The 25,792-nt window shown below is 39.3% G+C and overlaps 2 protein-coding genes across 4 annotated transcripts in view; both read right to left on the reverse strand.

Moving 5' to 3' along the window:
* The window catches only part of si:ch211-196i2.1 (collagen alpha-2(I) chain), an 86,902-nt gene extending 78,385 nt beyond the window's left edge, over positions 1-8,517 (reverse strand). Inside the window, exon 1 of the mRNA XM_068334214.1 lies at positions 8,253-8,517. Coding sequence (XP_068190315.1) covers positions 8,253-8,364 — 112 coding nt within the window. The 5' untranslated portion in view covers positions 8,365-8,517. The remainder of the gene's footprint in view (positions 1-8,252) is intronic.
* A 1,084-nt stretch (positions 8,518-9,601) lies between these two features.
* Positions 9,602-25,792, reverse strand: part of LOC137608134 (voltage-dependent N-type calcium channel subunit alpha-1B-like) — a 127,361-nt gene continuing 111,170 nt past the window's right edge. For all 3 annotated transcript variants that reach the window (XM_068334213.1, XM_068334212.1, XM_068334211.1), the window contains 10 exons: positions 25,244-25,349; positions 25,011-25,118; positions 24,229-24,338; positions 23,522-23,739; positions 22,583-22,712; positions 22,386-22,496; positions 19,496-19,534; positions 16,902-17,163; positions 13,865-14,088; positions 9,602-13,109 (listed from right to left, as the gene is read on the reverse strand). In XM_068334213.1, coding sequence (XP_068190314.1) covers positions 12,552-13,109; positions 13,865-14,088; positions 16,902-17,163; positions 19,496-19,534; positions 22,386-22,496; positions 22,583-22,712; positions 23,522-23,739; positions 24,229-24,338; positions 25,011-25,118; positions 25,244-25,349 — 1,866 coding nt within the window. In that variant the 3' untranslated portion in view covers positions 9,602-12,551. The remainder of the gene's footprint in view (positions 13,110-13,864; positions 14,089-16,901; positions 17,164-19,495; positions 19,535-22,385; positions 22,497-22,582; positions 22,713-23,521; positions 23,740-24,228; positions 24,339-25,010; positions 25,119-25,243; positions 25,350-25,792) is intronic.

Consider the following 25,792-nt stretch of genomic DNA (forward strand, 5'->3'; position numbering starts at 1 on the left):
AGCAACAAGGTCAATGTGTCGTTTGTTGGTGTAAATGTTTTGATTAGAAGGGCGAACCATCAACCTGGCAAGGAATAAAGAAAGTCAGAAACAGATCATCCAGGGCTGATAAACTTTGTGTAGACTGGAGTAAAAGGAACGGAAAGGGCAATGTACTTGGTTGAGCACAGACTTCACAACACTTCAATCACATTTAAGTAAACTAAAGATTAGCTGGTAGAACAGGTCCTGACAGACAGAGGCTGTTAAAAGCGTTGAAGTGGCGGCACGGTTCACATACAGAAAAGAAAGGGGAAAGAAAAACTCATTTAAAGACTTTCCCTCTGGCTGTCTTTGTAGGACCTGCTTAAGTTCTGTTAATCATAACACTGTTGTCAACTTCTTTGGTCAAGTTCAGCTGGACCAATAACGATAAGCATCTGCATATGTTTATCGTGGTGGAAGACGTTTATGAACATGCCAACCTCAACTTCAATTCTAACAATTCATTCTCTTTAGAGACCAGGTCTAAAAATAAGGACCAGTACTAATTCAAATGCCATGACCAGAACATGATACCATTTAGTTTAGTTTACTGATTGAAATCATTCTCATCTCAAGCAAAAAACAATGGATGAGCCAAAGAAATCCCAACAAATCATTTCAAGACACTAAAAGAAAATGTCACATGTCAAATCCTTATAAGGAGAACCTCATCTATATCACATAACTGTAATGCTGTCTCATAGCTATACAATAATCGCACTGTTATATTTTCATAGTCAATTACTTTAAATAGATGGTTAACATGTTTTGTCTTCCACACAAAACACCGACATTTTTCCTGCACCACATGTGTACTGCATTGTTACCACCAGAGGATGGTAGTAATAGACCAATAGGCTTTTTGCCTTTACTATCAATAAAAGAAGAACACAAACTGGCTGTAAGGAAGGAGTCTGTTAGCTTTCGAAAAGTCTGGTGTGGAAGACGTAAAGCCAAAGGACGTCCAGGACAAAGTTCAAGGTAAAACTCACATTATTATTATATACAGGTCAAACAAAACCACAAGCAGAAGAAGCTTAACAGTCAATGACCTCTTTAGTTGGCAGTCAACCCTAGCTGTTAGGCATGTAGAGAAATGGTTGTAACATGATTCTACATTATCATCATTAGCATTAGCTATGATGGTAATGCACGACTTAATCATGTCTTTATCAGTAGTTCATTAGCACAAATAATTAGCAAATAGCATTTTTGCTTGGAATGCACATCATTACCATGGAGGTTATGATTTTACTTTATATTTTAATTTGGGTGTGTGTTTTCAGTTTGGAAAGACAGATATAAATAAAAATTTCTTAGTAAAAAAGTAAGGATGTAGTTTTCTATCGTGCTACTTCCGCAGTAGTGTGCTTGGCCTCGGGGATTAACTATTTCTCTGTGGTTTTATCTTTGCAAAAAATAATGTCTGCTGATAATGCATCTATGCATGGCTGTGTTAAGCGAGAGCAGATACAGCAGGCACCATGCCTTATATCGCCAGCCAAAACATCAGACGTACATTGGGTCTGCAAAGCAACACTGCCCACAGTGTCAGCAGAGTACTGTGGTCGACAACAGGTCAGATTTTACAGTTGAATGCTGGATGTAATATTACTGTTGTGAGTTGAGGCATCGTTTGAACAATCACCACACAAGTTTATACAAAACATGCTCACAATGTATTTTCCCAGAAAAAAATCTCCTAATTTATTTGAGTTTTAACAGAAAAGTGTGTGGCAGGAGCAGAAATAAAGTGTGTGGGTGTATATGTCTTCCAGTCAGGAAACAACATTGCATCACCTGGCATCTATTTTGTGGAACACAAGCGTATTAAGGCGGTTACACATGCCACAGCTGCAGCAGTTAAAACTGCCCTCCTACCTCGACCTTGACTTTTTTAAAAATGATAAATTACAATAATATGATAGCTTAAATGTGTCCCATAGGGCAAATGGTTGCCAAATAATGTCGGCCCCAGCCATTAGACATCAAACATTCAGTGCGTCTGCAGGCCTGCCAGAATTGAAGACACCAACACAATGTCATGCCAAGTACTGTCACTGAATCTCAAGCAAGAAATAATTGTCTGGAATGATTGAGAAAAACTGGTTTTCACCTTGAAAAGTGCTGAGTTTTAATGTACACATTCACATCAAAGTGCCTGTAACCTCTCTGCAGAAGCACTGACGGCATATTACAGTTATGTGGTGTTGTTTGTATCTGACTTAGGCCTCTACATTTTATTATTTTACTGAAAAAGTGATGCTTCTGGGAATAAGCAACACTGAAAGAGTATTTGAGTATTGCCAATAGTCACATCCTGGTTCGGCATTCATTAGCAATGTTGCTTTTGCCCTGCCATCAGATTTCCTCTGGTCCACTCTCAGGGTGTAGTGTGACATAATCCATGGTCTGAATTCTTCCATCTTTGCTATTATAAAATATGTGTTTTGCTTCAGCTCAAACAAACGAATGTGTTGAATATGGTTTTATCCATCTTTATGTTATTGAAATTGACATTCATCATTTAACATAACAGAGGACAGTCTTTACTTTTCCTGTGTTTGCTTTGGGTTTCAGCAAAAGGCCCAGTTGAAATTCAATTAGGGTTCTATTTTGTAACTTAATAATTGTCATCTAAACATTGACAGACATAATACTTTTATTATACTTTTATTTTTATTTATTACTTTCATTAAATTATATTCATTCCTTCAGTGTTCTTGGATGTGGAGTAAACATGGCTTCTCTCACATATAGCATGTTGTTGTGGTGTTGGTGCGCCTGTCCATATGGTGAAATGGCGCATAGAACAAGATTGTATACCATTATATAGCAATATACACAACTGTCTATTCAAATGAAAGCAGAAAACATTATTGTCCACACTGCAGTGATCTCAGCAAAATATACCAGTAATCTAGATTTCTCCTAGCACCTATACTGATGTAAGGTAAGTGTGTACAAAAATTAAACTCTTTTCTGAATGATCACAACCTAATGACGTTAACCTGCAGCACCACTACCATTACTACTACATTAAAAATGATAATACAAAACTTAAATGGGCAAAATGTTCAAATCAAACAACTATTAGACACCACTCTGCAAGAAGGATGCATGAAAAGATACAGTAGCTTAAGTAGGTATTACCTGCAAGGACAGGTGCAAATTGTCACCAGAGCTCTTTTATTCCATCGTCTGCACGTCAAATATTTGGTGTTTTGTTAACTAAAAAGAAACTCAGTAGCGCTTCACAGAAAATAGAGAAGCAATATGTGTGTCAACACTTGAGTCAAAGCTAAGCCAGAAATATTATAACTTGGGACAAAAGAGAAGATAATTAAATTGGCTATATCTACATAAATCTGTAGATGTGTCCAACCCTCTGTATTGTGTCTGTAGACTCTCTGTGGTGAGTGAATGAAAGGAGCTGTCATCATCTATAAAAGAACACCTGAAGAACACTCAAATCCACCTGGTTCCAGGTGTCTTCACAAGAGATTACAGAATGAGACTCTGGTTTGCAGCTACAGTATGTGTCTCCACTCGCTTTTGTTCGCATAAAGCTAACCACAAGCTGTAACCTGCTCCACATCCAGCACCAGACTGACATAGCCTTTGAATATTGTGGAGAATATTAAACCACAAATGGCAAGAGAACGTCAGTCTGGTTATAGCTGACTAATGAAATCCAGATCACATCTAATGAGCACAGCCAAAGATCACATTTCATTGGTGGTCCAATGAGAACCTTCATTTCATTGGTGGCAGATGCTGGTTTACAGATCAATGACATCGGGGCCTTTAAAGGACAGAATGCTGACTAAGAAATTCAACAAAGCGGAGAGACAAAGATGTGGGGAACAAGTTGATGTGGGTAGAGCATTTGATTTGATTTGTGTGTGAGTGTGTGTGTGTGTGTGTGCTCGTGTGTTCGTGCGTGCGTGCGTACGTGGGTGTGCATGCGTGCATGTGTGAGTGCAAGTGTGCGTGCATGCGTGCGTGCGTGTGCGTGTGCGTGTGAGTGCTTGTGTGTCTGTGAACTTTGTGTCAAGTTATTTTTTATTCAGTTGCAGAAAATATGGTGGATCATGATATGTACAATTGTGGCTATGTATCTGGATTTAATATAAGATATAAGCATCCACTCCTGAAGAAAGATTTTTTTTGTAGGTGAGAGGGTGGGGGGTGCTGATGGGGAGCATTTTAATAAATGAAAAACTCCTCCAACCCTCATACGGTGGTCTAAAGAATCCTTTCTCATCATATGACAGGTCACAGTAAGGTGAGATGTATAAAGCTATGGATGGATGGACATATGGATGCTAAATTTAACGAGGAGCCCAAAACTCACCAGGAGTTCACTATAAGAGAACTTTGTAAAGTAGTTTCTTTTATATAGCATCTGGATTTGATATCTTATATACCTGAGGAAAACATAACATATCCATTGTGGAAAGTATTCATTCTCTTCAGAGAATAAATGAGGGGGAATTCATTGGAATTATTTGATGTGATTTTAGTTTTGAGGCAAAGTGTAAAATTTGTGTGATGGTAGTCCTGAAGGTGAACCTAAAAACACTGGGATTTGTCACCTTCCTGAAAATTTGACTTTCCTTGCCTCATATCTGATCATTTTGAAAATTTGATAAGGGGATCAGGATATGAGAGAAAATGCTTATATTGTCTGAAATTGATGCCTCTAGGAAGTATCAACAAGAAAAAGGCAGGGTACACCCCAGATAAGACACCAGCTCAATGCAGGTTCACATGAAAGATTAACAACCGCTCACACACATCTATGGATAATTTAGTGTGACCAATTCACCTAAGCAGCATGTTTTTTGGAGGTGGAAGGAAGCCAGAGAACCAGGAGAACCCAGGCAGACACAGGGAGAGCATATAAACAGAAAGGAATTAAACCCGAAACCTTCTTGCTGAGAGGCAACAGCACTACCCACCGCACCACTGCACCCCATCTATGTATTTATGTGCACACTAAATACCTCAAACATTTTTTAGACTTGGCTGAGGGGAAATGTGATGCCAATGAGTGCAACCTGATGGCAGGCTTCACAAACTGTAACAACATTATTGTGTTTACATGATTATCATCACAATCCAATGTGCCCACCAGGTCTGTAGATCAGTACATATGACGACTGTGTTTTCAAATTTAGTTTAAAGGTGTATGTATGATGATGAGAACGACTTGCAGTAAGTTTGACACTGATTGTGAACTGCAATTACAGTTCACAATGCTGTGCCATAATATTGAAGAATGGATTTCTTTCCAAGTCATCTGGATTTATTTTAACATGGAGTCAAACCTGGTTCATCTCGCCATTATATGCACACCAGTGTTTTAGACATCATAGCGCTGAACATCTTGGTGTTATTATTTGGCTGAAGAATTTTTTTTCAAAAATACCCATGATTACTTATACATTAACCCTATGTATCCCTAACGCAGAGCATCACAGCACAGGCTTGCTTTGGAAGATATTAATCTGGCTCAGAATAAAGATTATGTTCAATCAGCTGCACTATATACCATCTTATATTAAAGGTGTTGCCTTTGCAGATATCATAAATTTCCAAGTAAGTTCAGTTACATGTGGCTCAGTGAGAGAAAACAACAGTAGATTTTAATCAGGTATCTTTCACTGAACATTTACACAAGGTGTTCTCACTGCCACCTACAGGTATACCCTGAAAACACACAGAGCAAACATTCAACAGGTAGAGTTGGATCAACAAGGAGGGAGACTAGTCTGAACTGAGTAACCCAACCTCTCAGCTGGTCCCCAGCTCTCTGGCAGTTCTGCTCTGGGTCTCCTACCTGTCTCTAATGCACATGCTAGTAATGGGGACAAAGCAACAGCAAGTAAACTGTAAAATAAACAGTGTGATGCTGTGAAATCCAGACATGACATACTCAGCTGCCTAGTCAGATTAAAATCTTTATGAAGAAATTAAGTGAAGTCTGATGCAGCTCACAAACACAATGTTAAGCTGCAGACTGAACACATTCTACAGCACAATAGCCACAATAGCAGCAGTTCTGATAAATCAAAAGGACACCAGACGATGACAACACTTATGAGACAACAAAGCAGGTGCTAGAAAACCTTGCTTTGGTTCATGTCTTTCTTGGAAAAATAAAAGCATTGCATGTGATTCCATCTGGAGGCGTTTCCACATGTGCTCATATTATTTGGGCAGAAGAAGCCAGAAGATCACCTGAGAAGCATAATATAGTTTGGTGGCATATTTATTTGAGACATACCCTTGCTAAGATTATATTTGTTTTATTACATAACTGCATGAACTACATATCTGTAATAAAAACAAACAGGAAACTATTGAATATTTAAACATTTTGAGGCACAAGGAGCCAAACTAACATGTTGGACTGCCTGTGAAGCCAAAAGGCAAACATTACTGACATTAAATGAAGCCATAAAAAAACTTAAACTGGTCATCCCTTGTTACTGGTATTATTAATCATTAAATTAAAAACCATATTTTTTAACCATAAAGCAGTAGGACTGTTGTTTCACCAGTCCTACTGAGGAATATCTGTTGGCTTGTCCAGTCACTCTTGTCAATCTGCATACAGGACTACTGGAAATGATGTCCTAAAGACTTGCATGACAAATCTTTTACATATTATAGACTCCAGCTACACTTATTTATCATGAGACAACATGCATGGACTTTTAAGTGCCATAAGGGTTAAAACAGAGTCTTCAGAATCACGTCAGTTCCCAGCTGTGCAGAATGTGTGTATCAGTGGTTACAATCAGATGAAGTCACTTCATTTTGTGGATACTAATTTATTACACACACACAAGGGAACAGAGTAAACAATGAAAACAAGACAAGAAAAAGAGATGAAAAGTCCATCATCACTGCTTGTCTCTGTCACTATTGTCACCATGAGATCATAATCATCATGAGGTCTGTCACTTGACTGTTTAAACTCACTAACTGACTGTACATGGCAATGGTCTTTTTCTCATTTAAATGTAACTGGCTCACCCAAGAGTGTCTCTACCTGAAATGTAGAAAAATGAAAAAATGTTTAAAAAATTTTGTTTAAATGTTTCACAATAAATTGAAGAAATGTCACAATCAACCAGACATGCCTATTGTCGTACACACAACATTTTCTGCGATGGATTGTGTTTCATACAAACTTATTAGTGTAGAAAACTGCAAATAATAATCTTAAAATAAAATTAAAACTTAAGTCTTGAGACTTAAGTTTTAAATCTCAAGACGTAAATAGCAATTTAAAGTCAAGTTGACTCTTAAATTTATGACCTGTGTCTCACTTACGTAATGTCACCCCTGGTGGAGAGCTGGGCTTTTTGGCACTGTATCTGGCTTCCTCTGTTTTAAGTGCACATCCAGCATTAGTGCTCTCTACTACCTGTGGTCCACAAGAAGGACACTCTAGAGAGCACTTGACCATTTTCTTCTCCACTGTGCTGCATCCTTAAAAGCACTTTATGACATTTTCTCTGCAGTAGTGGCAGTCTAAATGATACTGCTCTAAAAGTAATATACAAGACACTCAGAGCACTCCCTCCTATTCAAACAAACAGTTAAGATTTTTTTTTTTTAAATAGAGGCATTTTTGTTTTTCTCTTTGGGGAGCTGTGACCCCACCTGAGGGAAGAGCCATTGATCTCAACTGTCTACAAGTGGCTGAAGTACATTCTCACGGTGGAAGACAAAGAAAGCCAACTATAAAGTTTTATTGCATAAAATTTGACAGGCTGGGGCTGAACGAATTATGTAATTAATTCCAGCTGCTCATATCTGACTCTATGCTAAAGGTAATATAGCGTTTGGTAATGCATTATTAGCTAACACTTTGAATTTTGGTATAATTTTCACAGGCATTAAGTGAATTTGTATCCATTATCTGTAAATTGTAGATAATTGAAGATTTACTAATAATGAAGTACCAACTCCGGTATACAAAAGAATTCAACTGAACTACTACGAACAACATTTTACATTTTATTATTTTGATAAAGTAAGTGGTGCTAGCTTGCATCCGCTAACTAATTATGACAATTATGACAATTAAGACTCGACTTTTAATATTACCAGTGGGCTAAAAGTTTGAAACTTTATCCAAAAATATGTTCATTTTTATTCAATAATAAAATGAATTTCGCCTGGAGCTACAGGTGTATCACTGCTCTTACCTGCGAACAGCATCCCGGAGCCCGACTCGCCTCCGAGGTCCTCCGGTGAGTCTTCAGGTGAGGCGGTGCTCGTCACCACCAGCCCGAAGAGGCAAACCAACCACCACAACATCTTCGCGGTTTAATCACTTTTTGCAATTCAGATTTAAATACATATAAACGAGAGACCCAGAGTTTGGATGTAAAATCAACTTTAAAGACAAAAGTGAAGGACACGTCCAACGTCACTTTTCTCTTTGTCCAGGATGGCTCTCATTTAACTCCTCATCGTCCTCACCTCTCCTCCCCCGCCTCCTCCTCCTCCTCAGCCAACAGCAGACTCTCTCCTCCAGTAGACGATCCGTGATGCCGCACGAGCCAACAACTAGACCCGCCCCTTTCTTGGACGTGGACCAATTACAATTGTTCTATAGCCCGCCCTCTTTATTCTAAAGTCTGTTTTCAACTTTTTAGCTAATTATTCAGTGTCTTGTCTATTAATATCTGAACACTTCATCACTCTAGTAAGACAGCACATCAGCACCAAACACACGTGGATTCTGTGTTAGTGAAGTCATATAATTTGATTATCACATCATTACAATTCATGCTTTGTACTTTATGTTATATATATCATGTTGTTCACTCTATGATAAGGGCTTTTAAGCAACTGGAATAAACTATACCGATAATAATAATGATAATAATAATAATAATAATAATAATAATAATAATAATAATAATAATAATAATAATAATAATAATAATAATAATAATAATAATAATAATAATAACGATAAAAAAACAGATCTGCTAAAATCTTTCTTATATGACCCATTGGGGTATTATCCCTGCTGTCGCTCTCTGGTCGTACTGGAGTCACCCTCCCCTGTTCTTCTGTCATTCCTTGGCCAGTGGTGCTCCCTCTGTGGCCCCAAATGAAGGGCCTCTGCCTATTCAATTAAACAGTTCTCACAGGCTTAGTGACCACCACACACCGAAAAAAAATCAGTGAAATTCAGTAAAATTTTGTACTTCATCTACTCATCAGTTAAAAATTCAAAAGTTACCTTTAATATCTTGATATTCTCTAACCAGTTCCAAGCTGATTAAATTTTAAAGACATATCAATATTCAGTAAGGCTGAAGTTTGTTAATTGACATTTCACCGTTTCATCTTAATTTGTCTTCAATTTTCCTTTTGAAACTCAATTTTTTGGTCTGGTTTTAATAAGTAAATCAATGCATGATAATTTTTCCCTATAAAGGAACAAACTGTAGCACAAAGCTACAGTTAAAACAATACAACATGGATTATCATGTTTGATTCTGAAGACCTAATCCAATTTATTTCAAGGATCTACACCATGCAATTTCATAACCTCTTTATTTAAGGACTGATATTCATACAAAACTGATGGGTACAGTCAAAATGACTGTGGGAGAGACAGTCAAGTAACAGATCAGGCAGCAAAGGATTCAGCCAGAATGTCTTTTCTGAAACAGAGCCGTGTTTCCCTTTGGTGGTTCTGTGATAAAATGTTATTCAAGCTTGTTTTTTTTTTTTCTTTACCTGAAACAGATACATAGTGTGTTTAGATAATTAGAAGGTACAACTAGGAAACAAATTGTACATAACATGGACTGAATGAAGTCGAACAATGCTTCTTTTCGCACATGCACATTTTCAACATGCAAAAAGAACAAATCCAGTGGGGGCAGCCAAAGTAAACTCAGAAGAAAAAAACTAAGTTTCTCGTTGATGTAGGGCTCGTTGGATGTCTGAAAAACTTACATTGTGTTTAAAGAGGAAGTCTGAGGGGTGGCAGCAAACGCATTTGTTAGAGAATCCTTGTTGCTGACATTTTTCAGAACATATTGAGGAAATCGTCATAACTCATTGTTGATCTATGAAAATATGAAATCGCTGACGGACAATATATTTTGTTTTTCAGATCCTTTAACAAAAGTGTATGGTCTCCTGGGTTATAGACCCACCACCCTCCTTTACCACCTTTTTTGTGAAACATGAATTAAAATGAATAACAGCTCAGTCCTTGCTGTATGCTCTGTTTGTAATATTTGTGACATTATTTTGGTGGATAAAGGTATTTTCAAGGAAACGTGGTAGAAAAGCTCACCTCTGTGGTCTTGAGTTTCTAAACCCTCTTAAAACAAATGAGCCACACTGTTGAACAGACATGTCACTCGATTAGCATAAACACCCGCTGTAATTTATCCCACCTCCATCACCCTGGTACTAATGGAGAAGGGGGCATTCAGGTCCACTGTCTAAAATAGTCCCATTTATTAAAGACCTGTTTAAAAAAAAAACAGGAATGCAATAAAAATGAACATATGTGAGTCATTTTTAAGGATTTGTGTCCTTAACAACAACTTGGATTAGGCTGAGGAACAGACTGGGTGGGGAAATGAGAGATTACTGAGAGGCAGATATTCTGCTTTTCTGTTGACAGTAACTGATGAATATTTCCAGCATTATCCCTCAGGTGGACGTATCTCGCCCAGCAGGAAGTGGTGATATGTCAGTGTGGGGGTGACTGAATGGAAATATATTAGAGCCTCAAATCTGGCAGCATCAGTTCAGCCACATTGTTGGTTCCAGGCTTGGTACTGGTGTGTGAGGCTCTGGTAATGACACAACGTCTGTTTGGATGATTGTTAAGGACCGAATACCGAACAATGAAATTGTTCTATTTAAGGGACTTTTCCAGAACAGTTTAAAAAGCACAAAAAATATTTAAAAATATGACTTGACTCAATTTTGGAGAGAAGACAGCTTCAGATTTGGAGTGGTTTTGGGTTCAACCTCTTTCGGTCAGCTGGCAGACCGGTGTTTCAGCTTAGATACCATTTATGCCTCAGGTCTTTCTGTGAGTTAAATGTACTGTACATAATGTAATAAAGTTTAAAACTTTTTATATTTAATTTTAAAATTTGGTCACAGTCACACTTAATCCTGAATCTGGAGATTCAAGCGGGTAAAGCTACAGGTTGGATGAAGTGTCATCTTGTTGCATAGCCCTATTTTTATGTCAACAGTCAGCAGCAACAACACAACTCTTTACTGTACCTGTGAACAGGTAACCTCACCAAAAAACTCAATCACTACTGCTCTCAGCGGAAAGAGATGTGAAGACAGGAAACCCATGATAACTGGGTGAATATGGCACATGAGATATATTCTGTATGCAGGAGGAGGCAGGTGTTTTGTTTGTTTTGTTTTTTAGTCGCTTCGGTATTAAAACATGGCACTTTTCTCCATTCAGAGATCATTTCTACCAAAAGACTGGCAGTATATTTGAAAGAGAAAGGCAAATGCTAACCACACACCCTTAAGCAAAAGCACAGATGCTAATTTTAACAAGATCAAGACCCTGGCATGCACTACTTACTTACGCTTACTTTGGATCTTTAATTATTTACCACAAGATTCAATACAAAAAGGTTTCTATTTTTTTGCATTCTGTCTATTAAACCACATTTAAATTTTCTTCATACTCCCATCCTGTTACACAGTATGGTCAAGTCCATGTGACCAGGCTGCATTTAACACATCTTGGAAAATGAGGCACTTAGTATTTAGCCACACAAGGTCAAAAAGTCCCCTCTAGATTCTACGTGCACTCGAAAATTTACATTTACCACAATTTAGAAAAAAAAGTGATCTGAACTGGCTCTAGATAATCTAAACCATGCAAATGTTTAATTTTTATTCTTTAATGGCACAAATTTCAATTTTCTTTCCTATAAGTCAGAATTTGATGATGAAATAAGAAAATATCAAAAGAAAGGAAAATAATTTGGTTATAGCATCAAACCAAACAGTTTAAAACAATTGTTTTACCTCTTACATGGCAAAAAAAACCCATACAAAAATTAAAAAAAAAGTGTTGTGAGCAGTCATTAGAAGGAGAAATTATGTATTCAGATCAATCTGAAACACAGTTCATAGTTTGAATCATACAATGAGGACATTTTGGCTTTTTTCTTCTGCTCCAACACTGGTTTTACTGGCCAAGGCAAAATACTTATGGGTTTTCACGTGTGCTATAATTTCAGTGCAAGTAAAGGGGATAGAAAAAGTCAGCGTCTTTTTTTCCTTTGAGGGATTCTTGTATAAAAAGAAGAGTAACAAGACAAGCTGGAATGATTTCTGATCACGTGTACAGCACCCTCTACTGGCTTCCCTCCTCGGTTCTCCTGCGTGAATCTGCTGCCTCCGGCTCACTGGACCTGACACGAGCGCAGGACTTCACCGAGAAGCTGCTCTGTCCTCAGAAAAAGTTTTCTGACATGTTAGCACCAGTCCTCTTCCTCTCTCTCCCTGAGACTTCCTGTTCCTCGGCTCCCGGGCCCCGAGGCAGAACTGACCCCGAGCGTGAAGTGGTACCCGTTCGGCACCACTCCCACCCGACCCTGTGCTGTAACTGACGCAGTAGCAGTTCCGTGTGAAGCTGAGGATGTAGTGGAGACAGTAGTGTTTCTGGCGGAGCGTCCCCCTCCGTGGCTGCTCACAGTGTCCTCAAAGTCCTCCGTCTGGTCAATGGGGGCCCGTTGAGGTGCCACCTCTTGCTGCCAGTTTAAACTCGGGTCCGAACCGATCCGGGTAATGGGCATTGTAAACTCGTTGTGGCTCCCGATTAAACGGTCATGCTCCGAAAGGCCACGACTGAAGCGGGTCTGAGGCGCAGCGGTGCCGGCGCCAGACGGGACGGGCGAGGAGTTGGCGGTCTTGTAGGCCACGGCGGGGCGAGGGGTAAGTGGCGTCTGAGGCAGCTGCCTGCGACCGCGACCCAGAGTGCTCGAACCAGAGGGGAGGGCTACCGGACCGGCTTTTACCATGCTGCTGCCATGCTGGGAAAGAAAAGGACAGGAAGGAAAAAAAATGTAACATACACCCTGTGTCTTTGATGAGAAGAACTTCCTTTGACACACATATGTCAAAGTCAAAGCCCGGGGGCCAGAAACAGCCCTAGAATGAATAATCTATGGCCCACCTGGATGTTATTTAATTTTTTACTTAGAACCGGCCCACAGGCCACAGCCACCTGCTGGTCTTTTGCACGCACCAACACTACATTACCCACAATGCAAAGGTAGCCAGCAAAGTGACTGCAGCAAGCGGCCCCCGGCTTCATTATTCATCAGCAGTCAGAGCAGAGATTAAGTTTCAGCTACTCCCCTCCTCAAAAATGGCTAAACTAAAGTTGGCTGCTGAGAGCAGGGGGTTTAAAGTCAGGTGGGAGTCAGAGAAAATGTTCACAGAGGTAAAAGGCAAAACGTTGTGTCTTCTGTGTGAAGAAAGTTTGGTTGTAATGTAAGAATATAATCTAAGGAGACTCCATCAAACGTCTCAGAAACACAAAGACGTGATTGTTCTTTGAAGGAAGTTCATTTTTGCCTGTGTGCCTGTTGAAAAATACGTAGTTTCACTTGAAATTACTGACAGAGCCAGAAAGTATTGCTTTATTCATTTAATAATATACACTTTTAGTTTAACTAGCTATGTGCAATTATTTCAATATTGAAGATAAAGACACAAAAAGTAGTTGTGTTTCTGTCCACAAACTTTCTGGCCCTCATGACCAAACATCTGGCAGGTGACTCACCTGTTTGAGCAAACCGGCGTCTTGTCCCTCTCCGGGCGACGTGGATCGACTGGGACCAGCCGACTTGGTGTGACACTGCTCTCTGCTGCCGTAACGCTCACAGGAGTAGTAGCGCTGCTTCTCCCCCGCCGACGAGTGGTGCCTCCTCTCGTGAGGCCGACTGCGCTCCCGCTCCCTGGCTCGTTCTCTCGACAAACTTTCGGCTGAAGGGTCGGCGAACGGACCTGCGAGACAGAACCATCGCATCACAAGAGCAGTTTTGGTGGTCCGGGACAGTGTTTCTGTTTGTGTATTCACACAGTATTCAGTGTTTTCTGAATAGTATAAATACACAACTTTTGTACTCATCGCCGATTTTTGGTAGGCAGTCATGTGATACAGTACGCACATTCTTTTGGCTGACAGAAGTGCGCTCCGTTCCGTGAGTCTCGGACTTGCGTGAGACACAAAAGTGCTTTAAACAGTCGATAAGAGAGTGGGAAAAGGTAATACAGATAGAAGGTGATTTAATATCAGTATGGGGAGGGTTCATAAACGTTTAAAATACCGTAAATCATAAATAGTTCATCGCTCTATCATGGAATTTGTTAATCGTGTGCGATTCCTGGAACGCATTAACCCCGAGGAATGACGGCGCACTGCATACCTTTTTAGGTACACATCTATGAAACTTGACGAGATATAATTGCAAAACAAAAAGCAACATTTTCAGGAAGTCAGAGTCACAAAAATGTGCAGATCAGGGTAAAATGTTGAATTCAGGGGTGTCGCAGGATGTTGCAGTCTCTGACTGCCTAGTTTTATCAATAATAAGGAGAGAAAGGTGAGATTTAGCTTGGATAAATTTCTTACCCCCTTACACAAATAGTGTAGAATAAATGTGCTTATCTGTGTATTTTGATATATATTCTAGTTTCATTGGCCACTGTGTATGTGTGTGTGTGCGTGCGTGCGTGCGTAAGTGCAGGTGTGTGTGTGTGTGTGTGTGTGTGTGTGTGTGGCAAACAGCTGAGCATTGTGGTCTTTTCTCTCTCCAGAGCTGGAATGATGCCAGTTTTCAGATAAAAACTGCGATAACAGAAAAAACAGAAGCCTATTCATCATTCCGATGGAATCTGACAAACACCAGCTTTGAGTAGTGAAACTCAACTTCACTCTTTTGCTGTTTCTACTGTAAAGGAGGCAGGTGGATGGTGTGCTATCTCACCGTCAGTTACCCATAAATCCTTACTCTGTCCACTGTGGTCTTTAAGCAGAGTAAACACAAAAAGCAGCTTCTACTTCCACTGATGGTTGAAGCAGAGCAGCACGGGGGAGAACACGTATCACCATGATGCAAGTTGTGTGAAATAATAATCCATCACATTTCTGCTTCTGCGTGTTCCTTCAAACTTATCTTGCTATTACTTCCAGTTTCCCTTTGTGGTGATTCAGTTTGGAAATTGATTTCTCAGCATTAAGAACACATTGTGTGCTTTCTGATGTGTCTTACTGAAATACAAGAGATGTTTGAAAAAGTGTTTACGCATAGCTAGAAACAGCCATATGCTGACGCCACAACGCTCTTTTACAACAGCAGTAAATTTAAATTAAATTTTTTAAAAAAGTTTTTGTTCCAACTCATCACAAAAGAAAACAAAAATGAAAACCATCTTGGTTTGTCTGCCTACTGGTTTGATCATCAATAACTCGGATTTCGTCAGTATTCACCATATTCTTACTTAAGAATGATTTAGTGAAGTGTTGAGTTTGACACACACACGCACGCACGCACGCGCGCACACACACACACACACACACATATACACACAAAGACATCTTTAAAGAGGGATGCATGCATTCCTTTCAACATTGTGTTCCTAATTTCCCGTTTAAAACAAGTCTTTCCAAACTGAACCATTCCTCTGGGAAGGGAACAGCTTTTGGAGAAAATGTCTTTGCTGATCTAAAACACACAAATCCAAGCTTTCACTGCTTCTGTATCTTTCCCGGCGGGCCAAACTACATTACTCTAGATTACATGTCTTTATATTATATTTCATTATGTTGTCACTAAACATTGTTATGCCAGGTAGTTAAATTAAGTAGTTAGTTACACTAAACTGTTATGCTCCAGCGACATCGTGCAACTAGTGTGAAGAAGTAGATTCTGTTTTATTTCTAAAAACATTTTTCCAGACACCCTCAAAATTGGTCTTGAATGGGGAAACGGTGTCTGCTGCCAAACCTGTGCAACAAACTGTGTGTGTGTGTGTGTGTGTGTGTGTGTGTGTGCGTGCGTGTGTGTGTGCGTGCGTGCGTGCGTGTGTGTGTGTGTGATCATGGAACTTTAATCCTACAAAGAATTTCTGCATCCGATCTAAGACACCCAGGTCTTCTGATGGGGAGGTCTTGTGTGTCACTGTCTCTGAATAGTCTCCTTCCTGAAATATATTAATTAAGCATGCTGCACTAAATGAATGAGTCTAAATTACACAAGGAAGTTTTAAGTGCTGTGAGACGACATTTACAGTGACATGTTATACATCTTGATGGTGGTGTAGATGAATCATGGAGGAAGTAGCGAAGCATGTGGAAATGTTTCAGCTGCTTCCCTCTGAGAAGCCGCTATGGGAACAAAATAATTACAGTACGGGTTAAGGGCATACATTTCCCTCCACTTTTAAAAAAATAATAATTCTAGAGCAGGAAAAAACAGACATTTCATTTGAGTTAAACTTTAATTGTTTGTTTCCATCTCACTTATAACTAGAAGTGAAGTTGAGCAAAATTAGTTCCGTCTTGTTTCACTAAAATCTGATCCCAGTTCATCTATAGAGGCTGTTGGGTGTTCAGTATCTGTTAAGTGTTTGACTGCAAATTTGTTTTCTCTGAAGGGATTAAAACAGTTGGACACCAATACTGTTCGATTCAACAAAGTTCCAACTATTTTCCTTGGACGCTGAACCCTAATTTTGCTGCTGACAGCATGAGGAACGCCTTGAAGAATTCAACCAGTTCAAGATCTTTCCTGTGGAGGAAGTACGTGTTTCCTTACCAGCAGTGCTTGACGGTTGTACTGACGTGGCTCTATCCAAAGACTTCTGCTTCTTTTCTTTCTCCTTGTCCCGGCGTCTATGGCAGCGATGGTGGTGGTGATGATGGTGGCTTCTGTCCTGGACCTGGACTTTCTCTGGCCCCATTGAGGTCTGGGCCAAACCGGGCCGCTCCAGGTCATACTCTTTCAGCATGACCTCCTGTCGGTACTGCTGAGTCACTGATGATGCCGAGCGTCTGATCGGACTGAGGTCGACTATTGGCTGAGAGCGAGAGGCAAACCGTGGAGTGATGTGAGGAAAACATAACAGAGGGTTGACCGTGGTGAACTGGACCACCAAAAATATTCACAACACACAAAAAAAAGACACAACCAGAGGACGACAACCTTCAAACTTAAGATTGGACGATTCACCCGTTCTTGTCCAGGCACAAATGTAGAAAATCATAAAGCTTGAAAAGAATAAACAAACATGTAACAAAACTTGAATATTTACTGTTACACAACATTTTGTCAGCTATAAGGAACAAAGAAGAGGTGGGGTGTTGACTTTGGACTAGGTATTTGTCTTTTTTTTTTTTTTTAGTAAGCCACATGTAACCACGGAAAGAAAAGGCATCGTTCTGATTCACGTCAATGTTATATTTTTCATGAAGACAGTTTTTTAGTAAAAAAGATGAATGTTTTAAGAATCAAAACACAGCAGGAGGGAGGCTTAGAGATGACTCTGAACAGTTTTTAGCCCTAACTCTAACTCTGGTATATTTTGGTATATATCATTAGAATTACTTCTAGTCGTGATGGTACTCATAGGGAATGTCTACCTTTTAGTTGCTCAAGCTTGTTGGTCTACATTTTATATGAATCATATGAATAACAGGAGGTTTTTCAAGCTGAGCAGCGGTGAGCCAACAGCTGAAGAGCACCTCCAGTTGGTCCTGTTTGATTTTCAGGGTTTTAAAGAACAGAAAAACTTTTCTAATGCATTCAGGAGTGTGTTTTGGTGAACATCTATCTGGGGTTGATATATTTCCTCTGGACGGAGGAGAGGGACTTTCTGGAGTAGAAGTAAGAGTAAGTTGAGAACACGACATGGTGAACTTTTTGGACTTGAACATGCAGCAACGGTTACAGAGCAGCATTAGCATTCATTTGGAGTCCTGTTTCTGACCGAGTGATGCATATTAAATCAAATACTGCTATTTCTGACATTAATAAGTGGCTCTTTAGCTGTCAGACACTCCTCTGTGTTTGTCTACTGTGTCTGACTGCTGTCTGGGGCTGAACATGTACTGTACTCTAATATAACTTCTTTTTTAAGCATTTTTGTGAAAAACTACTGCCTGATGCATCCAGACTGAGCTGAGGGAGCGATGAGCATCAACCAAAACAGCAACATTTTGGGCTGAACAAACTGAAATTCACAATCACACTATGAACCATTGAGCAGAGCTACTGTATCGTGTGACAGGTTGTCGAATTATTATATTTAAATGACTAAAGATAGATTTTAGTGGCTTGAGTATGTATTATAATATCTTAAATCCTCTAATTCTTTGAAGCATCAACAGTCACCCCACCTAATTCTTATCTTACTGACCCGTGCAGCTCAGGTCACACACACTGTTGTGATGGAGAACCAGAACAGCAGCTTGGTTACCACCCCACCTGCTGGTGACTATGAAGTATTGTGTTGTTTCTGAAGATTTCAATCAAATCCATCAGTATGTATCTAGATTAAATGGAATCTAGTACTATTGATCATTTCATTAAAAGACACTCGATATATTACAGATACTATTTTCATTCGTTGCTTCATCCCAGACAGATTTCGGGTGATTGAGCTGTTCCTCTTGTTCTGATCACACAGTTGATCCTGTAGCTACAGCCCAGAAAACACTATCACAACATCGCAGAAAATATTCATATTACCAATCGTCATTTGTCCATCTTGCAGTCTTAAAATCTTACTTTTTGGATAAAAGCCATATGCTTGGGATGAGAGTGTCTTTTCAGATTAAAGCAAATAAATGAATAAAAGGGAGATTTGTTGATTTGTTTTGCTTCCATTGTTTTGTGTTGTTTGTTAAAAAATAAGATTTTAAGGCTGAACATTAGATCAAATGACGGAAAAGGTTGTACGAGTTTTGGGGAGTAGTTGAGAAAAAAATTGTTATCTCAAAACAAGAAGGCAGCAGAACTGGCCCTGCCTTGTTTCACAATCACATACCTAGTCACGAAAAAATACACAGTACTACATTACTATATTACTACTACAATACTACATACTACATAACAACACTCACAGCACAATCACATTTTACCAAATTCACTGCTGTATTTAATGGCTGAAAAGCAGGATATAGTGTCAGGGATACTATTCTTGGGAGGTAATGTAAAATGTGTGTGTTGTTGTAACGTGATCAGTGTGTTGTGTAATGTATGAGGGTCACTTTGTCTGTGATAATGGGAGGATGTGAGCTCTGCAGTGAGATAAGAGGAGCGCATGGAGGCCAACACACACATGAGAAAGATAAGAAAAGGTGTAAAGAGGAGTAGGAGAAAAGAGAGGTGGCACAATAGGTGGTACATACTGCCAGGTGGGTCCCGGGGGCGTGGCGAGGGTGGCTCCGCTATCAGACAGCACACACAAGAGGAAGGTGGCAAAACATTAGCGGTGGGCATTCAAGAAGGAGAACGGGAGAACAGAAGAGCAGAGGAGAGACTCGGGATGAGGCTGGTGATATTCTGCGTTCCCCAAGTGTAAGTTAATATGATCATAAGAGCCAACAACTAATTAAAGCTCATCAATGGGGCACAAAGGTCACTTATTAATGAACACACTCATATTTTAAGACACAACCCTGACTCAAACTAGAATGAAGTAGTCTGGATCGGTCACAGGTGTATTTCACTGGAGAAACGCAGTTAGAAAGACCTTAATGAAGTTCTGTTTTAATTTAAATTCTTGATGCATATCTGCTGAAAATGTCTACTTTTAAAAATTCTGTTTTAGTATATTGTATTTAACCTTCATTTAACCAGGAAAAAGTCCCAGTTAATCACGATAACTCTTCTCCTAGGGAGTCGTGGCAAAGACAGACGGCAAGGAGTTATACAATAGACAAGACGAGGCCACAGACTACACCATAAGTGGCACACTACACACTAGAGTACACTAGATAAAAGAGAGGTATAACAAACAAATACAGACAGACAAATACAGCTAAAAAGGGACAGGAGTAAAAAAAACTTTTAAAAAGTATTGAGAAATGGAAGTGATTCAAAATTGAAATTGGTGCATACGATAAAAGTTCTGTTCTTGTTGGCGTCCCAACAGGGATTAGCAGGGATTTTCCTGATTACCTAGTCCTGTAAAAACTGTCATGGTAGGAAAGTGAATTTGAAATGTATAGGGGTAGTTTACTCATAAATGCTTTAGCAATAAAAATCATTGCTTGGGATTGAAAAAATGAATAACATTTCCCGAATATCAAATAATCTCAACAGTGTGCTGTTGAGTGAAAGATGTTAGCACAACCTTTTGTTACAAAATCCTGAGCAGCACTGGAAACTGTCATTGAGAAAATGAGTTCAAATCATAAACATGGAAATAAAAATTAAAAAAAGGCACCACTCCAGTCTTTGGCTGTTGTGTGTAAAAAGCTAAAAATTAAATGATTTTTAATTTATGCTTGTGAAACATGAAAGGAAATGACCACGATTGCAGCCCCAACAATTTTAGGAAACATCAAGTCCACCGAGACTAGTGGTTTATTTGTTAGTTAACAACGACAATAGAAGTTTATAAAGATTTTAAAGGAATTAAAGATTTTAAGGCAGATCAAGATCAGGGTGCAGCTCCAGCAAATTCTGGGGGAAGATTTTCTTCTCCCAGTTTACTTTTCCATCTAAAATAGAAAGTAATAGTGAACCAATTTTGAAATCAGAAACCAGGAAGTATCGAGAAGCAGACCAACACACAGTTGGCTTTTAATAGTAATGAAAACGTAACGTAACACCAGCCTGATCCCTTTAAGAGACAGAGAGTAAAACAGAGCCAGACTTCAAAATGCAACATAAATATGAGGAAAGCACAAATACATCGACACAAAGAGTGACGCTGAACGGACACCATCGGACAGGTGGAACAGTTCAGGTAACAGATGGTGGACGGAGACATCCATATGTAGCAGTCAGGAGCAGCCACTAAAGTCTAAAGGAGTATGATAAAGAACAGGTCATTCAAACATGTAGGAAAACAACTGACATTCTACTGCTGGCCTGACTCAGTCCTATTCCTCTATCTGTGAATACTGTAAGCAACTTAAACTGATGACGCATTACCTCTAGCTATACTCTACCTGAGGTCATCTTAACTCATTCTCTGGATTTTGACCAATGAAATTTGAGTAATTCAGCTAATGTAATGAATAGGATCAGATTAGCATGTTGACAGATATATCTATATATACAGTATCTACCCAATCTGGTTACTTGCAGCCTCGTGGATGAAGACAGATTATATACTGTCAAACAATATTTTGGCATCATCTGATCGTTTTTCCTTTATTACAGAATTATTGTTGGGTCAACCAAATGTAGATGTAATATTTGATGAAGAAACAGCTCACACCATTCATCCTCATCATGAAACCACTGTCTTCAGTAAGTCAGTATTTGGACTTTAACATAAGCATATATGCCTTGTTAGTTTCTTAACCAGAGTTAAATTAGGTGTGTGTGTGTGTGTGTGTGTGTGTGTGTGTGTGTGTGTGTGTGTGTGTGTGTGTGTGTGTGTGTGTGTGTGTGTGTGTGTGTGTGTTTGTGTGTGTGTGCAGGAGTTGTGTTCAGAGTAAGAGCCAGGAGCTGATTAGTCCAGTATAGCATCAAAACTGGAGGGATGAGGTAACTTAATAATTAAAGCAACTCTTTGCTGTAGAGACACAAAAATGGTATTCAGCCTTTTTAAGTGCTGATCCATTCCCTTGAGAGAAGATCAACCTGGAGGAACAATCCTTCAAAGCAGCACGACTGTCAGATCACTTTTAGAACGCATGCTGAAACGAAAGCATACATTCAGTCTTCAGAAGTGTTCTGCCTTCTTCTGTGTATTACCAAACATGTCAGTGCATGAAATTAATGCTATGATCATCCACTTGGAGGAGAGATTTTAGTTTTTGCAAAACAAAGCTGTGTTGAGGTTGGGTTCAGCACATTGGACTGATGTGAACTGACACTGAGCGACCTACCAAAGCTTTGCATCCGCTTTACTTTCCATTTTTACAATTTTTCCAAACTCATTTGTCTGTTTTGTCTAACCGATTTACCAATTTCAGTATTTCTATTTTGTTTCTTTACATCACAGAATCCACTGTTGGAATATTAAAATATCCACAGTTTCTGTATGATCTGTGTGAATGTCTGTTTGGACACAGCAGTGATTGGGATCAACAACCAGCAGTGGAGCAGTGGAGGCCTTACGTAGTACTCAGCGTTGAGTCGAGGCAGAGAAGCTGCTCTGCAGTGGCCCTCCAGGCTTGGATACCCCTCTAGGTCTGAACTGTTCTCCACTGGCTTCAGTTCAACCACTTCCTGAAAGGTAAAGAAGCAGAAGAAGTCGTGTCTACATTTAGAATAACCTTAAGATGATGGAATTGTTCAGGTGGTTGCCGTCGTACCTGAGGTTTGGAGGAATACGGCACATCCTCTGACTGGCCTCTCTGAAGCTTCCTTCGACCTTTGGGTCTCTGCGTTGCCTGAGAAACATCTCCGGACTGAGAATGTCTCATGGCGCTCCTCTGGTTTGGTCTGTGTGCAAACACACAAAAAAGCTCTGACTGGTACGGTATACCCGTAGAAAAAGTGTAGAAACACCATTTTATTATGATTTCAGTGGACTTTAGTGCCTAATTACTGCTTAGACATGGACATGTGATCGTTGTATGTGTTTTTGTGTTTGTAAGGAGGATAATGCGAAAAGTCTTGGATTTCAGTACTGGGGGTCTGAGGGGAGGAACATGTGATTTAGAAGCTTGAATGGTAGCAAAAGATTGATGTTTTAGTTTTGTTTGTTTGGTTTTGTTGTTGTTGTTGTTGTTTTGTGTGTACATGTTCCACTATGGCCACAACATGATGATGCTGACATGATGACAATTCTCACATAGTCATACATAGATTTTAGTAGTGCCAAAACTTTCCAGATGTACACACAGATTTAAACATACATGTAATAGTGCAGAAAATTTAAATAATCAAGTTACTAATAATGTAAAGTAATGAAAAAAAACGTTTATATTTATTATTATTATTTTTAGATAATTGTACTTTAAATTTTATGTAATTATTTGATCATCCATGTATTTAACTTTTCTTTATATATTTATTTACATATTTTTATTTATTATACTTTTATTCATAGATGTAATTTTCTATTTGTGTAACCTTTTTAATTCAAATTTACTTTCTAAAGAACACATACATGAACTCTGTAATTATTACAAACTCACTCAAATGTCCAAAAAATATTATCTTATACTTGAAAATAATATTACAAAGTCAGTAAATGGGGATTCATTGAGTCTCTACTGTGCTGTAGGTAAAATAACAGAGTCGCTCACATCAGGTCCCTGGTAGTGGTGGGTGTAGCAGCCGTAGTAGTGGGGGTGGGGGTGGTGATGGAGGTGGATGTGGAGGTGGTGATGCTCGCTTGTGGCTCCGCTTTGGCCTCTGGTTCAGTCTGTGGAGGAAGGGGCTGCTTGGGGCTGAGGAACGGTAGTTCTACCTCCGGTATGTAAGTCAGGGGCAGCACAGGACGAAACAACGTCCCCAGTTTACTCTGCAGGACCAAAAAATGGAAAAAGTCACTATTCTGGTTTGATCACATGATTCATCATTTTATTTCTGCTCATTTTCAGCTTTCAGAATTTATTTTGTTTATATTTTGAAATCAGTGATAGGCAAAGAAGCAGATTACTGCCATTGTTATATGACACAAATTTGAATGAGAAAAATTCTGATAAAATTTTTTTAAAAAGTAATCTAGATTTAACAAAATTAACAAACCTTATTCTATATATCTTTAATCTGATATTTAGAATAAAGCTTACTCATGGATTGGATTAATGATTGATGTTTTCATACAAAATAGAGCTGAACATTTGAGTCTCTTAAATATCACTGGATCGTAATTTATTATGTTAGCCACAGAAAATCATGTATATACCTAAGGATCCCAACAAGCAGCTAATTTCAAATTTGTCTTTTTGCCATAAGGATTACCTTCACAATCCACCCCTGTGCTGTACGTCTTTGTTTTTTTACATACCTGAGGTCCACCTGAAGACTGCTGCTGCTGGAGTTTCTTGGCCCGGTTCTGCTTATAGTAGTCAAAGATCATAAACGCTGCATAGACTTTCCCAACAGTCAGCTCATTGTCTGAAGGAGAGAGCAAAGTGAGAGACAGTTTCTACACGTGGACAGTAGATGGCGCCACACAAGCAACAAAATACACAGAAAGGAACGTGCAAAGGTTTGGTCATTGAGGCTGAGCAGAAACAAACACTGTGAGGGATCCATGCCTCATCAACTAGTTTGTTGTGTGTCTATGTGTGTGTGTTGATGTCTGGAAAGAACACAGATCATCGCTGCATCTGATTCACTAAACCAAGCTGAGAATGTCTGAGTAACTTTTAGTTTGAGTTTTTGAATTGTTTTGAATAAAGATAACTTTTAGGGCCCAGTTTAAGATAAAATAATAAGGATGTGTCCACCTGGCAGAGTTTAGTTTTAAATTTAATCCTAAAAGACTTAAAAAATCAAGTCCACAAGTGGTTAATCATCAGTTAACTAGTTTCTAAAACAAACCATTGTGTCATAAATTTCTACTGGTTAGAATGAACAAATCATACTATATTTTACATTTTTGGATTCAATAGCCAAACCCATATGTATGTATAATAAGTTTAACTACAAAGCAAGATATACTGTAGATAATCGAGAAAGCAAAGAGAAAAACTTATAACTGAAACTTCAAACAAATGCGAACTTAGCTGATGTGCAAATGTGTTTCAGTAGAGCTCACTGCATCTGATCAGAGCTGAAGCTCACATTTATGTGGCGTCACCAGCAGGTCAACAGTCTTCTGCGACAAGTTGGGCCAGACTCGGTTTATCTCCCTCTTTAGGTCAGCGTCGCACAAACGTTGTGCCAGAACCCCTGGAGATGAGCCAGGCAAACATGTCACATCCCATATACACCAGTGCAACGGCCGCTATTCGCATTAATCAGAGCTGTCAGACCGGCCGCAAGGGATTCTGGATTTTGTGGTTTCAGTCTCTCACCAGATGCCAGTTTGATCTCCAGGGCTGTGCGAATCAGGGCCATCAGTGTGGAGGTGAAATGCACGGTGTTGTCATCGGCGATGGGCATGTTCATCTTCACTAATCGCTGAGAGGAAGAGAAGCAAACGGGAGGGGGCGATGAACCAGGACAGTCAACAGCTCCTTGAAAGAGGGCTGGATTAGCGATATCAATATGAGCCAAAATTATTTCCTAAACCCAAAGATTATTAACATAATGACATGAATTGAGACAACTTGTGTATTTTTCCCCCATTTTTGTTACATTGTTTGTTACATGATTATTTCTGTGAACTTTATTACTTTACTATTATTACCATAGTCAGAAACCCTGTCTACTCAAAGGCTACCACACCTTTACCACAGTTACACACACTCCAAATGTACAGTGATTCATCCCAAATTGACAGATGAAATGGATTATTCTGACTCATGCTGAAGTGACCACTAATGCTAAACTCCATCTAGTTTGAAAGAATGTGGTAGAGATGCTAAACCCCTTCAGTAATTAGAATCTTCCATCCATTTTCT

Source organism: Antennarius striatus, chromosome 15 (assembly GCF_040054535.1).
Source record: "Antennarius striatus isolate MH-2024 chromosome 15, ASM4005453v1, whole genome shotgun sequence".
NCBI classification, from domain to species: Eukaryota; Metazoa; Chordata; class Actinopteri; order Lophiiformes; family Antennariidae; genus Antennarius; species Antennarius striatus.